The sequence below is a fragment of the Saimiri boliviensis genome, chromosome 2 (assembly GCF_048565385.1).
Source record: "Saimiri boliviensis isolate mSaiBol1 chromosome 2, mSaiBol1.pri, whole genome shotgun sequence".
Lineage (NCBI taxonomy): Eukaryota > Metazoa > Chordata > Mammalia > Primates > Cebidae > Saimiri > Saimiri boliviensis.
Window position 1 is genome coordinate 205,155,920 of NC_133450.1, and position 16,839 is coordinate 205,172,758.

The 16,839-nt window shown below is 37.5% G+C and overlaps 1 protein-coding gene across 6 annotated transcripts in view; it reads right to left on the reverse strand.

Annotated features, from left to right (window-relative positions):
• The window catches only part of PTBP3 (polypyrimidine tract binding protein 3), a 119,401-nt gene that overhangs the window by 26,585 nt on the left and 75,977 nt on the right, over positions 1-16,839 (reverse strand). For all 6 annotated transcript variants that reach the window (XM_039475009.2, XM_039475008.2, XM_003925228.4 and 3 more), the window contains 2 exons: positions 7,023-7,133; positions 5,288-5,462 (listed from right to left, as the gene is read on the reverse strand). In XM_039475009.2, the coding sequence (XP_039330943.1) occupies positions 5,288-5,462; positions 7,023-7,133 (286 nt within the window). The remainder of the gene's footprint in view (positions 1-5,287; positions 5,463-7,022; positions 7,134-16,839) is intronic.

Consider the following 16,839-nt stretch of genomic DNA (forward strand, 5'->3'; position numbering starts at 1 on the left):
GGAAATGCAGAGCACTTAAGCAACTTGTCCAAGATTACACAGCTCATAAATAATAGGTCCAGAATCAAAATACAAAAAGTATGGTTCTTAGCCACCATACTATGCCATGTAAAATAAAATTGAAAGTCAGAAGTGCTCAGGAATAAATGCAACCAAAAAAAAGTGCAAATCTTTAAGGAGAAAAGTCACCCAATGTTACTGAAAGACATTAACGAACATCCAGGCTACAGTGGCTCACGCCTGTAATCCTAGTGCTTTGGGAAGCAGAGGTGGGAGGACCACTTGAGACTAGGAGTTCTAGATCAATCTAGGTAACATAGTGAGACCCTATCTCTACAAAAAAAAAAATGTTTTTAATTAGCAGAGCATGGTGATGTGGTCCTGCCTACTCAGGAGGCTGAGGTGGGAGGAATGCCTGAGCCTAGAGGTCAAGGTTGCAGTGAACCATAATTTCACCACTGCACTTCAGCCTAGGCAACAGAGGAAAACCCTGTCTCTTAAAAAAAAAAAAGTCCAAATGAATGCACAGATGCACAATGTTCAAAGACTGGAAGATTCTACTGTAATGATGTCGATTATCTTCTAGCTCATTTGTAAATTCAATGTAATCCCAATCAAAACCCTAATAGCTAATGCTGCGTTTTTTTTTTTGGAACTCAACAAGTTGATCTTAAAATTCTTAAAAAATACAAATGGTCAAGAACTGCCAAGACAGTCTTGAAGAAGAAAAAGATAAAAAAGACTTTAGCAGAGACCGACTTCTGGTAATGACAAAAGGAGACAACTAGACCAATGTAGCAAAGCCCAGAAAAATAAGTCTAGTAAATATGAAGCTCCACTGGGTGGGGTGGCTCACACTTGTAATCCCAGTACTTTGGGAGGCCAAGGCAGGCAGATCACTTGAGGTCAGGAGTTCAAGACCAGCCTCACCAAAATGGCAAAACTCCGTGTCTACAAAAAAATATTAAAAAATTAGCTAGATGTGGTGGTGCACATCTATAGCCCCAGCTACTCAGGAGGCTGAGGCATGAGAATTGCTTGAACCCGGGAGACAGAAGTTGCAGCCAGCCCAGACTGTGCTACTGCACTCTAGTCTGGGCAACAGAGTAAGGCTCTGTCTCATAAAAACAAATGAACAAACAAAAACTTAAGTTAGCAGTATGAATAAATGAATAAAAGTGATGATGGTAAGAAACCTCATCCTCCCAGGTGTGAGCCAGTGTTCTCAGCTGAGAAAAAAACACTCTTTTCTTTTCTTTTTTATTGGAGATGGAGTCTTGCTCTGCTGCCTAAGCTGGAGTGCGGTAGCATGATCTTGGCTCACTGAAGCCTCTGCTTCCCAGGTTCAGGCAATTCTCCTGCTTCAGCCTCCCAATTAGCTGGGACAACAGAGATGCGCCACCATGTCCAGCTAATTTTTTGTATTTTTAGTAGACATGTAGTTTCACCATGTTGGCCAGTATGGTCTCAAACTCCCAACTTCAAATGATCCTCCTGCCTCAGCCTCCCAAAGTGCTGGGATTACAGGCATGAGCCACCACACCCGGCCAAGAAAAACATTCTTTGTAAAGGTAGAAGAAATGATGGAATTCACAAATTACCTCATGGCAACCATCACAGTTACAAATAATTTTGGTAACAGATGTGAAAAATAAAAGGTAAAAAACGTAAGAACAGGGTATTTGTCATCTTAACCAGTAAATCATTAAAAAAGGAAAAATAGTAACATTACAGGGAAGAAACCTGCAAGATCACTTAAATAAGTAATCAAAGCTAACACCACAAGAAAAAGAATAACTTAACATTATGTGTCTCCTAATGTAATGAGGTAGGAAAGACATAAAATTATTTCTGTAGTATTTCCATTCAAAAACATGTATTATGACAAGGAAAAAACAGACATCTATATGGAAAGACATTCTATAAAAAATATCCTCCCCAAACTCTTCAGAAATGCAACAGTCCAACCTGGGCAACACAGTGAGACTCTGTCTCTACAATAAAATAAAAATAAAAATTAGCTGGGTGTGACGAGAGTGCCTATAGTCCTAGCTACCTGGGAGGCTGTGGTACAAGGATCACTTGAGCCTAGAAGGTTGAGGTTGCAGTTAGCTGTGATCATACCACTGCACTTCAGCCTGGGCAACAGAGTGAGTCCCTGTCTCAGCGGAGGAGGCGGGGCAGGGGCAAGGAGAAGCAATAGTCACAAAATACAGAATAAGAAAATGTTCTGAATTAAATGATTTGAAAGAAACATGACAAATAAATTAGCCTAATACTTGTTTGGATCTTTACCAGAAAAAATTCTCGGAGAAATTTATTTGCAACACAAACACACAATGAACTAGTATCTGGAATACACAAAGAATTCCTACAATTAAGTAAGAAAAGAATGAGAACTAAAGCACAAAAATAGACAAAAGAATTGAACAGGGAACAGGGATGGGGTGAGGTGTAAAAGACTACACATTGGGTACAGTGTATACTGCTTGGGTGACTGGTACACCAAAATTTCAGAAATCGGCACTAAAGAATGTATTCATGTAATTAATAAATAGAATTGAACACAAAATTTATAAGGATGAAAAATAAAAATATGTTCAACCTCATTATTAATTAGGAAAATGCAAGTGAAAACTGTTAAGATATCATTAAACATACACTAGAATTAAAAGAACGAAAATACCTCACTCCCTTCGTAGAAGACAGCTTGAAAAAACTTTAATCTCACAATGCAGTTATAAATTGGTGCAATCATTTTGAAAACTGGCATTATTAATGAAACTGAAAAAACATGTTCTCTATGACCAACAATTCCTTTCCTATGTAATTCTTAGATAAAACTCTTGTCCGGCAGACAAGAATGTTCATAGTAGCATCAAACTAAAAACAACCAAAATATTTGTCAACAGTAAAATGGATCAACAAACCAAGATATATATGATATATTCTTCCAACGGGATACTGTAGACTTGACCGTGCTGAGAATGAATGAACAACAGCCCCATGTATGAATATGGATGAATCACCAAAGATAACACAGAGCAAACAAAATAAAGTCACAAGAGAAAACCAGCAAGTGTCCATTTATGTAAAGTTCTAAATACAGCTTTAAAAACAAATTTTAAAGTTGCATTTAGGGATATATAATGAGTGGTAAAACAACAACAACAACAACAGGAAAACGGAAAAGCAAGAGAATGATTACCATCAACTTTGGAACTGTGGTTATCTTGGGGAAGGGACAGTGAAAAAAATTGATGAAGAAAGGTACACAGTGTGCTTCTTCAGTAGGTATAAGTATTTTATTTCTTAACCTGGCTGGTAATCACATGGGTGTTTATATACTTACGTGTTTTTTAAGTTTTTCTATAGGTATAACAAGGGTCACTAAAAGCAAGAACATCGGGCTTGTGACTCAGCCCTAGAAACTGTAAAGGGCAACCTCTATAAGAGAAAGAACAGCCAGTGAAGTAGGAAGAAAGTAAGGAGAGTGGTGTTTCAGAAGCCAAGAGAAAAAAGAAGAGACTAGTGAAACTGTGTCAAATATTAGTGAGAGGCAGAGTAGAGAAACTTTCAAACAATATATAAAGTGCATTGTTCTCTGTCTGATGAATCACTTATTTTGGGATGTAGACATTGTTTTGCAGTGACTAAGGATTAATAACATTCATGAGAAAGGATATAAACATTCTGATATTTTATATTCAGAAATCAAAATTCTTAACCATATTTTTAAAACGTCCTCCTCCCATAATATAGAACAATCGCACCAAGAGTATATAATTATTAGAACAAGTGAATTCTGACATTTGATAGCTGAGTTTTGGCAAACTTTAATTTGCCCATATATATATATATATATTTGCCCCAAATATTTCTATCATTTGTTATTGAAATGGTAATGACAAAGACCTTTGGCTCTGCCAAATCGGATAAGTAAATATATTTGTTAGAGGCTGGTAACAAATATAAAACACAAAAATTTGGTCAAAGAAGCCAAAACAAAAATTTATTTATTTATTTATTTATTTTGAGACAGAGTTTCGCTCGTTACCCAGGCTGGAGTGCAATGGTGCAATCTCGGCTCACCACAACCTCCACCTCCTGGATTCAGGCAATTCTCCTGCCTCAGCCTCCTGAGTAGCTGGGATTACAGGCACGCGCCACCATGCCCAGCTAATTTTTTGTATTTTTTGTAGAGACAGGGTTTTACCATGTTGACCAGGATGGTCTCGATCTCTTGACCTCGTGATCCACCCGCCTTGGCCTCCCAAAGTGCTGGGATTACAGGCTTGAGCCACCGTGCCCGGCCCAAAACAGAAATTTTAACAATATTATAAAGATGCATTGAATCATTTGGGTTTTTAAATTAAAAACAATAAAAAAGCTTTCACTTTAAAGTAATGAACTATTTTCTAGAAAGTTTGGACTATCATTTGTCTTAATTTTAAAATTGATTGCCTTAATTCTTTTCACTTTCTCACCTATAAAATATGATTAACTAAATACTATTAAAGTCCCAGTTAGCAATATTTTATGGTGTTATTTGGGAAAGAAAAAAAATCAATCACAAAAGGTAGTAATACTTTTTCTAAATAATAAACCACACTTTTGGGAACTGTAATACCAAATGCAGCACATACTAACCTAGTAAGATACTCAAGCCAGGCCATCCATTGCTTTTTCCTTAAGAGGGTTACTTTAAATAAAAGAGGGAGGCTCTTCAAAGCTACAATTTGCAGAGACAATTTAGAAGGCTGTATTTTTACTAATACAAAATGCAACTTCACACAAGCTGAAGATACAGCTGGAAGTTCTAAAGTTTAAAAAAAAAATCAAAACAAAATAAATCTTCTTTGGATAAAAGAAGATCATACTATTCATTTAGTTTTGATTTAAAATATCATTACTTAAAAAGGGAAAATATTTTTCTCAAGAGCATATATAGCAAAATTCTTTTGGCTATAAACTAGCATATTTAAATTAATGTTAATAAGACCATTCATTAGAAGCAAATGGCTTGTGGCTTTTAAAGAATGAGTAATACTAATGTTAGAAAATAAATTTGTAACTCAATTTCAGATATTCATTTGTTTTGTCAACTAACAGAACCTCCTAATATTAATATTTAATTAATGGGCATATTTTGTTCCATGATTCTTGCTTTTCTTTATAAATCCTGAGAGAACTCAAGAAGAAAATGGCTTACTAACATACATGGCTTAATAAATGAAACTTGTAACTTCAGAAAACTTGCTTTGTGACTCAAAAAGGAATTACTCACCAAAAGCAGCAGCCATAGGGGGTTCAAGGGATGGCTGGCCATCACCAGTAGGAAGGTCTAAGCGAGTGAAGTCTCTGCTTTTGTCATTATTATATTTCACATTAAGGCTGGTGAGCTTGGAGAAGTCAATACGCAGGGTGCAGCATGCATTATAGATATTCTGGCCATCCAGAGCCTAAAGCATGTAAGAAAGGGACTGGTTTTGGCAAGACAACAACACTGATAACCAAGAAGCCTCTACTGACAAAGAGGGGCAATCAGGTGTGAGGCAGAAAGCACTGACTAAAAAGTCAAAGTCGGGTTTATTTTTACCTCAGTCATATATAATTATGAGTCTGAGAAAAAGAAAATCTCTATGTCTCAGTTTATATCTGTAAAATACGACTGATAATATTTATCTTGTCTGTGGTAAGATCAAATGAGAGAGGAGATATGTGAAAAACTGGAAAACTATAATCTATCACAGAAATGTTCACTATTATTATTATTTTGCCTGTACCAAAAGTTTTAAAATACTCGGATTTTACATTCCATTTTAATTCATTTTAGCATAGTTCACATTATACTAGGATGTATAAGGTTTGTTAGGATGAAACAAAGCTTTTGTAAATGCTACTTGTCAGAGCCACAATATATAAAATACTATCTATCACTTATTTTTTTCTCCTGTAAATTTACTTTGTAATACTTTGAATAATAAACTGAGGGAAATGTGAAATCAGTTGTGACCAAAGATTAGCAACACCTTCCTTTGCAAGAATAAAAATTTACCTTAGGGTATTTATGGCCACTTATGACATTTGCAAATGCTTGAATTTTTAAAAATAGATACCAGAAACCAAAGCACATAAAAATAAAACATATATAATATAAATCCTGATTTATAATAATGGTCATTGAGAAGTATGCCATCATAAAGGTACAAAATAATATATGTAAGTTCAGGGTACAGCAAATATAAAGGCTATACTCCCAATCAAGTGCCAGACACAGTGTGGTACAAAAAAGTACTATAAGCCTTAGTCCTCATCTTTGACCAAAATATAGAAACGACAAGATGAAATTAGAGTCAGGGAAACATCAATAGGAGATACGTCTAAAGTAACCGAACTGAATGTCATTTTATACCTTGTCAAAATAGTCAGGTTTTTGTGTACTAAAAAAAAGACAATATGAATTGACAGCAGTGTATTTCCTAAGATTTAGTATCTCTACCAATTCAGAGCTCAACAGGAATAAACACGGAATATAGCTGCAAAAATGGTAAAATCAATCTCTGACTGATTTAACAGAAGTAAATGGTCTACAGTCATACCACCCTGAATGCGCCTGATCTCAGAAGCTAAGCAGGGTCGGGCCTGGTTAGTACTTGGATGGGAGAAGTAAATAAAAGCGCAAAGGTAATGATGGCTCTATTAGTCAGCTCATATCAGGAGTACTGTGTTCAACTCCAGACTTTAAACATAACAAACAGGAATTAGTCTCAGAGATGTGAGAGGTGATAGGAAATTTGAGACCACTTCATATGAAGAAGTAATGATTTTTAGCTTAGAAAAAAAAAATACACGAAATCATACACTTTAAAATGACTAAAATGGTAACTATTATGTATATTTTAACACAATTTAAAAAGAAAACACATGGTAAAGTGGGGCAGGAGAGAAGATATGATGACTTCCATCAGGTAACACTGATGTGATTAACAATTGAAAAATGAAACAAAGATCATAATTACCATTTTGGCATAATGTGCATTTACTGGGTCAGCATACTGAAGCAAAGCTTGGAATTGATTATTCTTTGTAAAGGTGATAATCTTCAAGACTGTGCCAAATTTAGAAAATATCTGGAAAACAGTTAACATCAGGTTACATGTAAGAAAAGTACTAAGCTAATGTATCTTTATAAATACAACTTGGTTCATAAATCCTTTTAAATGAAAATTTTCTCTTTAAAACTGTTGGTACCAAAATGACTTAAGCCTAAAACATCATCATTTTAATACCCATGCCTATCTTAGAACAATGCCTGGCACACAACAGGCACTCAAATAACTAGCCTATTTAATGGCATATATAAACGGCACATTATTAAAATAGGAGGCTACAACAGAAATAATCGGATTAACAGGATGAGATGTGTTACAAAGCATATAAATAAAAGTGAGAGTCATAGGCCAACTATTTCATGCTGTGAAGAAGCCATCTACTTCTTGAGATTTCTGTAGCCACTAAAAGATGTTCGGCTAGAAGCTGCTCTATTAATTTGCCAAATATTCATGGAGGATTGTTCCAAGCACTGGAAAGATAGCAGTAAACAAAATAGAGACAAAACTATGCCCATGTGAAGACAGACAATAAAGAAATGACAAACATATTCTAATATCTGGTGATTTTAAAAGTCTTAAGAATAAATATAAAAGAAGGGAAGGGATCAGCATGAACCAGAATGCAAGCTGGGATAGTACAAGAGTGGTGGCCAGAAAAGGCCTTTCTTAAATGTCTTTTCAGAGGAAAAGAGGGGAAGGCTTCCTGATATCAATGTCCTCACAACATATGTTTCACCTCAGTACCACAAGGGTTCATGGCCAGGGTTACTATTAACAGTAATTCACTTCTGAAAGACTAAATTGGGGGGATAAAACACAACTATATATTTAGTTTTCCTCTGTTTGTACGATTTGGCTCTTTGTCACCACCCAAATCTCATCTCAAATTGTAATTTCCCACATGTCGAAAGAGAGACCTGGTGGGAGGTGGTTGGATCATGGAGGTAGTTTCTCCCTTGCTGTTCTTGTGATAGTGAGGGAGTTCTCAAGAGATCTGATGGTTTTAAAAGTGGCAGCTTCTGCTGTGCACTGTCTCTCTCCTGCCACCATGTGAAGAAGGTCCTTCCTTCCCCTTCACCTTCTGCCACAACTCTAAGTTTCCGGAGGCCTCCCCAACCATTCAGAACTGTGAGTCAATGAAACCTCTTTTGTTTATAAATTACCCAGTCTAAGGGAGTATCCTTATAGCAGTTTGAAAATGAACTAATATTCACTCAATTTTAAACTTCAATCTTAAAACAGAAATCTGTTCTGCTTTTTTGATTAAAAAGGTAAGTATTCCCTATACTGGTAAGATTTTGCTGTTACCAACCACTATGGTATGATAATAGCTTCACTGCAGCCTCCACCTCCCAGGTTCCTCCCATCTCAGCCTCCCAAGTAGCTGGTCTACACCACATCTGGCTAATTTTTTATTTTTAAAGTTTTATAGAGATGAGGTCTATGTTCACCAGGCTGGTCTCAAACCCCCAGGCTCATGTGATCCACCCGCCTTGGCCTTCCAAAGTGCTGGGATTACAGGTGTGAGCCACCAGACCTGGCCCTGCTTTTTAATTCTCAAATAGAACGCTCAAGAATAACTATCCTTCCCTGATAGTCTAATGGTTAGGGAAAAAAAAAAAAACATGAAAGAAAGAATATTCTAAAGCACAGGTAATGAAAGAAAAATAAACTGGACTACCTCAAAATTAAACACTTTTGTGCATCAAAAGAAACTATCAACAGAGTGAAATCAAATCATGTATATGATAATGGATTAATATCCAGAACATATAAAGAACTCATGCAATTTCAACAATACAAACAATGCAACCCAAAAACAGGCAAAGGACTTGAATAGACATTTCTCCAAAAAAGATAATCAAATAGCCAATAAGCCCACAAAAAGAGAGGGCTTATTATCAATATCACTAATCATTAGAAAAATGGAAATCAAAACTACATATCACCTAACTTCCATTAGGATAGTTACAATTTTTTTTTTTTTTTTTTTTTTTTTTTTTTTTGAGAGGGAGTTTCGCTCTTGTTACCCAGGCTGGAGTGCAATGGTGCCATCTAGGCTCACCGCAAGCTCCGCCTCCTGGGCTCAGGCAATTCTCCTGCCTCAGCCTCCTGAGTAGCTGGGATTACAGGCACGCGCCACCATGCCCAGCTAATTTTTTGTATTTTTAGTAGAGACGGGGTTTCACCATGTTGACCAGGATGGTCTCGATCTCTTGACCTCGTGATCCACCTGCCTTGGCCTCCCAAAGTGCTGGGATTACAGGCTTGAGCCACCGCGCCCGGCCACAAAAACTTTTTAAACCCATAAAATAACAAGTATTGGGGAGGATATGAAGAAAATGGAACCGCCATGCACTGTTGGTAGAAATGGAAAATGTTACAGCCACTATGGAAAAAGTATGACCTTTCCCTAAAAAAAGAAAAACAGAATTACCATATGATCCAGCGATTCCATTTCTGGGTATATAGTCAAAAAATTGAAAGCAGGAACTCAAAGAGATATGCATACACCCATGTGCACAGCAATATTATTCAAAATAGCCAAAACAGGAAGCAACCAAAGTGTTCATCAGCAAATAAATAAACAAAATATGATATCTATACCTACAACCAAGTATTATTCAGCCTTTTTCAAAAGGAAGGAAAACTCTGAACATGGACAAACCTTCAAGACATCACGCCAGGTGAAATAAGCCAGTCACAAAAGACAAACACTGCAGTTAAAATGGTAAATTTTTTGTTATATACATATTTTGCCACTTAAATCACTTATGGCAAGACATGAATCAATCTATGTATTATTCCTGCATCAACTCCATGTTTTCTCTCAATAAAGGAGTAACATTAGACTTTTAAAAAAGGTTGGGGATGTAATATAATAACTGTCTGGCCTCCCTTCTTCATTCCAACAGCCCAAGTAGTGTTCTAAATTGTAAGTCAGATTATATTTTCCCCTGCTGCCCTGGTTTACCTCTCCAACCTCACTTCCTGACACTTCTTATATCACACTACTCTATTTACATAAACAATATGCAGTTGCCTATAGTTCTTCAAATTTACCAAGTGATTTCAGATTTCTACACCCATATATGAGAATTCTCCCTTTTCCTAGAAATCTGTTTAACAGCATAAGCCTTCATTTATATTTTCCAAAATTCAGCTCGGGGAACAATGCTACCACAAATTCTCAGCCTCCCCCAAATCCCTATAGAATTATTTTTCCCAAGTAGTATCCACTTTTTAGTTTCATGTAAGTATTATCTTACTATTGTACTTCAACTCTATTACAAATTTATTTATATATTTGTCTCCTTTAATTAGACTGAAGGCTCCTTGAAGAAATATACCTTGTCTTAATCATTTCTGCATCATTAAATACAATTCCTGGCATGTAAGGGATACAGACTAAAATGTTTATTATTAACTGATAAAGAATTATAATGAGACCTGGCTGGAGAATTACAGCAATATGCAAATTTTATTTTCCTTTTTAAAAGACAGGGTCTCACCTTGTTACCCATGATGGTATGCAGTAGTGCCATCATAGTTCACTATAACCTTGAACTCCTGGACTCAAGCAATCCTCCTGCCTTAGTCTCCTGAGTCCTACAGGTGCACACTACCACACATGGCTAATCTTTACATTTTTTGTAGAGATGAGGTCTCGCTACCTTACCCAGGCTGGTCTGAAACTCCTGACCTCATGTGATTCTCCTACCTTAGCCTCCCAAAGTACTGGGATTACGGGCATGAGTTATTGTACCCAGCTGGCAATATTTAACTTTTTTTCCTTTTTTTAAAACTGTTTTTAAATTTTTATTTAAAAAAAAACAAAACACTTCTTTTCACACCAATAAGTCAGCAATTTTAAAAAATAATATTCTTGATATAAAATATCTCATTAGTGAAGGAATAAAAACAGATAATTTGCTCTAAACTTTGGAAAAACTGTATACTAAATTATGCTATAAAACTTAATTTCCACTTACCTTTCAGATTTTGTTAATGTTTACATTCCTTCTCTCATTTAACTTCAACAACGACCTGAAGCACATCCTCACTGACAGCCTGGTGTTTTGCTGTGTGGTTTTTACCTGAATGTGCTAAGATAACAGAACTTGCCTAAATGGGCCAAACATGAATAGCACTCTAATCCCCTGGATTATATTCACTGAGAGAGGAGCTACAAAAATCAATCTGACACTTCTGAATAAAGTAACTGGGCACCAACATCAGGTAATCCAGGAATGCCTGAAGTGTGATTTTTAACACCTTTTTATAATTATCAAAATAGTAAATTTTAAAGACATTTGATATCAAAAAATAAAATTCAGGAAAGTTTGATATATATGTATCTATTTTTATGAATTATAAGGTCTTTGACTCTGTTTCCCTAATATATTTTGCTGCCAAAAATACAAATACCTAACTCTATATGCCTCCTGTTTATTTTAATCTTACAGACTACAACATAGGACTAAAAAGATACTAAAGATCAAATTCTGATAAAATTCATCTTCAGTGATTTTTATAAAGGTAGAATTTGTCAGAAACTGAAAATGTCCACTAGTATACACTTACAAAAAGAGTATTCATGGCTGGGCGCGGTGGCTCACGCCTGTAATCCCAGCATTTTGGGGGGCCAAGGTGGGCGGATCACCTGAGGTCAGAAGCTTGAGACCAGCCTGGTCAAAATGGTGAAACCCTGCCTCTACTAAAATACAAAAATTAGCTGGGCATGGTGGCAGGCACCTGTAATCCCAGCTACTCAGGAGGCTGAGGCAGGAGAACTGCATGAACCCAGGAGGTAGAGGTTGCAGTGAGCCAAGATTGTGCCACTGCACTCTAGCCTGGGCGACAAGAGCTAGACTCCATCTACAAACAAACAAACAAAAAGGTGTGCATTCACATTAGAATTTTTTTTTTAATATCAAGCATACTGGCCACAACTTATTTATAAAGGTTTTTGTAAACTATGAAGTAGTAAGATTTAAGAACCAGAATTTCATATTACTAGGATTGATTCTTTTATTTAGTACCATAATGTCTAGCTTTCATAAGTTATTTATTTTTATTACAATTCAAAAAGATTGGTCCTTTGTCCTGAAGAGATTCATCTACTGGACATTCAAAAACCATTCCCATGTATAACAGTACCCAGAAGTGATGGATTACATGAGAACATTGTTATGAGCTACTGCTTTCATGCACAAAGACACTTTTTAATATGCAGGATTGAGAATATACATAATGAATCAGTTGAATTCTATCTACAAATATTCTGAGATGATGTTGTCCAGTCCAACGGCTTTAATTACCACACTTACACTGAAGATTTCCAGATCTCCAGCCTGAATTCTTCTCCTGAATCCAGACTTAATTTCCATTTATCATCTCCCACTTGAGTATCTAATAGGTGTCTTAAGTTAACATGTTCAAATCAAATTCTTGATTCCTGCCCTACCTCCAAACCCCTGCCCCAAATCTTTTTTTGTCTTTGTGTTATTTTTATTATTATTACTATTATTTCTTTACCTCAGTCTTTACATCTTAGCTCCATTTTACCAGAGGCTCAGGTCCAAAATCTGGGAGGCATTCTTGATTCCTTTCTTTCTCTTCAGAACCACCTCTAATCAATCCATTAGCAAATCTTTCAAAATATATCCACAAAAGCCCAGCATGGTAGCCCGTACCTATAGCCCCAGCTTCTCAGGAGGTGGAAGGATTGCTTGAGCCCAGGAGTTTAAGGCCAGCCTTGGCAACATAGCAAGACCCCATCTCTAATCAAAAAAAAAAAAAAATCCATTATCACTACTGCCAGTGCCTATGCCCTCACCCAGGCCACCATCATCTCTCATTTGAAGTAGGACAGAACCTCCATTTAACCCTATACAGCTTATTCTTTTTGGGGGCAGGGAGACAGGGTTTCACTCTGTCACCCAGGCTGGAATGCAGTGGCACGATCTCGGTTCACTGCAACCTCCACCTCCTGGGCTCAAGCTATCCTCCCATCTCAGCCTCCCGAGTAGCTGAGATACAGGCATGTACTAATATTTTGTGTTTTTGGTACAGATGGGGTTTTGCCGTATTGCCCATGCTGGTATGGAACACCTGAACTCAGAGGATCCACTGGCCTCAGCCTCCCAAAGTGCTGGGATTACAGCCGTGAGCCACTGTGCCCAGCTATAGTTTATTCTTAACACAACAACGAGAGTGATTCTGTTAAAATATAAACGACACAATCTCACTGCTCTGCTCAAAATCCTCCAATGGTTCCCCACCTTACCCAGTATAAGAAATTATAAAAGCCACTGCTCTGATGCCGTCTCACATAGGGCTTTCTTACTTTCTCCATTCCAGTGACACCAGCCTTCTTTCTGATACTTGAACACAACAAGCACACTTCGACCTTAGGCACTTTCCATCTCCTGTTCTTTCTGACTGAATCATTATTTCTTCACAAACATACATAACTTTACATCCTGTAAGCCTCTGCTCAAATATCATATTGGAATGACTTTCCCTAACTTCCTTCATCCTAGCATCAATCCTATTTCAGTCACTCTCAATTCCCTTACCATGAACTAAAAGGAACACTAGTTTCTATAGATGTTAGACACCAGTTGAGCCAGAACCAATTTTCAGCAAATACGATAAAATAATTTGCTAATTAGCTATAACAGATACAACCAACTCCACACTTCTGTATAATCCCCTACCATAATATTCATCACATTTTATGCCATTATTTATGAAATTAGTGTCTTACCCACAAAAGTGCAAGAGAGCCGGGCGCAGTGGCTCAAGCCTGTAATCCCAGCACTTTGGGAGGCCGAGGCGGGTGGATCACGAGGTCAAGAGATCGAGACCATCCTGGTCAACATGGTGAAACCCCGTCTCTACTAAAAATACAAAAAATTAGCTGGGCATGGTGGCGCGTGCCTGTAATCCCAGCTACTAAGGAGGCTGAGGCAGGAGAATTGCCTGAACCCAGGAGGCGGAGGTTGCGGTGAGCCGAGATCGCGCCACTGCACTCCAGCCTGGGTAACAAGAGCGAAACTCCGTCTCCAAAAAAAAAAAAAGAGTGCAGGAGAAAGAACCAGTTTCTTATATTGCTCTTTACTAGCATTTGATGAGTAGAGCTAACACTTCTTGGGCCGGGCGCAGTGGCTCACGTCTGTAATCCCAGCACTTTGGAAGGCCGAGGCGGGTGGATCACGAGGTCAAGAGATCGAGACTATCCTGGCCAACATGGTGAAACCTTGTCTCTACTAAAAATACAAAAATTAGCTGGGCATGGCGGTGTGCGCCTGTATTCCCAGCTACTCGGGATCCTAAGGCAGAAGAACTGCTTGAACCCGGGAGGCAGAGGTTGCAGTGAGCAGAAATTGCGCCACTGTACTCCGGCCTGGTGCCTGGCGATGAAGCAAGACTGTCTCAAAAAAAAAAAAAAAAACAAAACACTTCTTGGGCACTTAATTCTTTTTATTATTATTTTATTGTATTTTCTGAGACGGAGTCTTGCTCTGCTGCCCAGGCTGGAGTGCAGTGGGGCACGATTTCAGCTCACTGCAATCTCAGACTCCTGGATTCAAGTGATTCTCCTGCCTCAACTTCCAGAATAGGTAGGACTGCAGGTATGTGCCACCATACTCGGATAATTTTTTATATTTTTAGTAGAGATACGGTTTCACCATGTTGGGCAGGCTGGAGTTGAACTCTTGACCTTAAGTCATCCACCTGCCTTGGCTTCCCAAAGTGTTGAGATTACAGGCGTGAGCCACCACACCTGACACCTTCTTGGACACTTAATATGTATCAGGCACTATCCTATGTAATAAGTACTTTAAATATATTAACTCATGTAATCCTCACAATGAAAAATTAAGAGAGAGACCATCATCTTCATTATAAAGAAAACAGAAATAGAAGGGGTAAGTTACTTGCCCAAGGCTACAGAGGCAGTAAAGTCAGGATTCAAACTAGCTCCAGACCCTGTATCTGTAACCATTATGCCAGACTGCCTCTTAGTTGGCTAATGGGGATGGAGTGCCAGGGACGAGGGCTTGCTTAATGTGATTGGATTAAAGCTCCCTGAGGAGGTAACATTTGAGCTGAAAGGTGAATGACTTCAATCCTGCCAGGTGACTACCTGGGTAAAAAGTGTTTCTGGCCTAAGAAATACAAGCTAGAAATGGACTAAGGACAGAACTAAGCATCAGAATAGGGAGAGAGAGAGTGAGGGAGAGTGCCAGAAAAGACAGGTATTAAATAAGCAGAAGAGTGATAGGTAATGAAGATAAAGAGAGATGCGGGAGAAGTCAGCATTTGGGGGTCTTCCTAAGGAGCTGGTTTTATTTCAATAGTAGTGGTAAAGAGGGTTAAACAAGGGAGTGCTATAGCTGAAAGACTGTGAGTCCTAACCCAGCAGTTGCTATTGAGGACACTCAGAATTAGTCCTCGTCATCTTCAGGTCTCTTGAGGAAAAAACAAAATTTGTTACTGTGGTCAGCGAGATGATAAATGGAATAAGACAGGACCACATGACCATAACTAAACTTGCAGCTGGCTGACAGCAGTGTTGGGACATAGACACAAGAACATTTTTTATAAAAGAGTGTAAGTTAGCAATGGCTACAATGTTACAGTAGCAACCCGGAACAAACACTGCTAAGATCACATTAGTCTTGAAGGCCACTTTGCGGGATAAACAGAAGAGAAGAAAATCCACAAGAACAATGAAACCAATCACTTAAGCATCGGCTAAACCCTTTCATAAAGCAACTGTGGCTGTGGATACCACTGCTCAAGTCTTCCTTCGGACATGCTTCACAAATGCTATGTTTTAAAAATGGTACTCAGAAAACTATCAAAGGGGAACCCAGTAGGCCTATTCTGGCATATTTTAATATATACGAGCATGGCACAAGTCTTTACTAAGAAATGTGTCTGAGCTCTACTGCCAATTGGTACAAGGACTGTGGGAAAGCAACTGAACTTCTAAGGGCCCTAACTTCTTTATTTGTAAAATGTGAGCCTAGAGTAAGATGCATTTCAATTCTTACATATACAAGTACACACACCACCCTATGACTCTGCACATACTACAAACCCAAAGGCACGACTCTGTTAAATGAACATAAGCAAGGAATGTGTTGTAGTATTTTAATATGCGGGTTGATAAGTGTAATGAAATGAAATCAATATATAGCTAAAGAAGACAGAAACTGACTAAACTTTGGGGCTATATGTCAAACATTTATATTCACAGATTACCAAATAACTGTATATTACATTTTGAAGATATACATATATAGAAAGAGAGTATTAGTAAGCATTCAAAAACAAAACATTGGTAATTACATCAGAAAGCTTCAATTCTAATTGGCTCTTCAATTATTCTCTACAATATTCAATATTCAATACTTGCCAATTATTTGGGTTTCAAATTTACTACAAAATTATGAAACTAGCTGACCTTCAATTCTTAAATTCTACCTATTACTCACCATGATTTGTTTTATCAAGAAAATTTAGATATATCAATAGGTAGCGTATGAAGCTTAGGTGGGGCATCAGTCAATGGTATATTCATATTACACAAGAAGACTTATTACACACTTTCCCTTTAGAATTTTTAAATCAGTAATAAATGTAAGAAGTTGTCAACAGAAATATATTAGTTGTACTCAATAGTGACATTACTTTCTAATGAACAAGT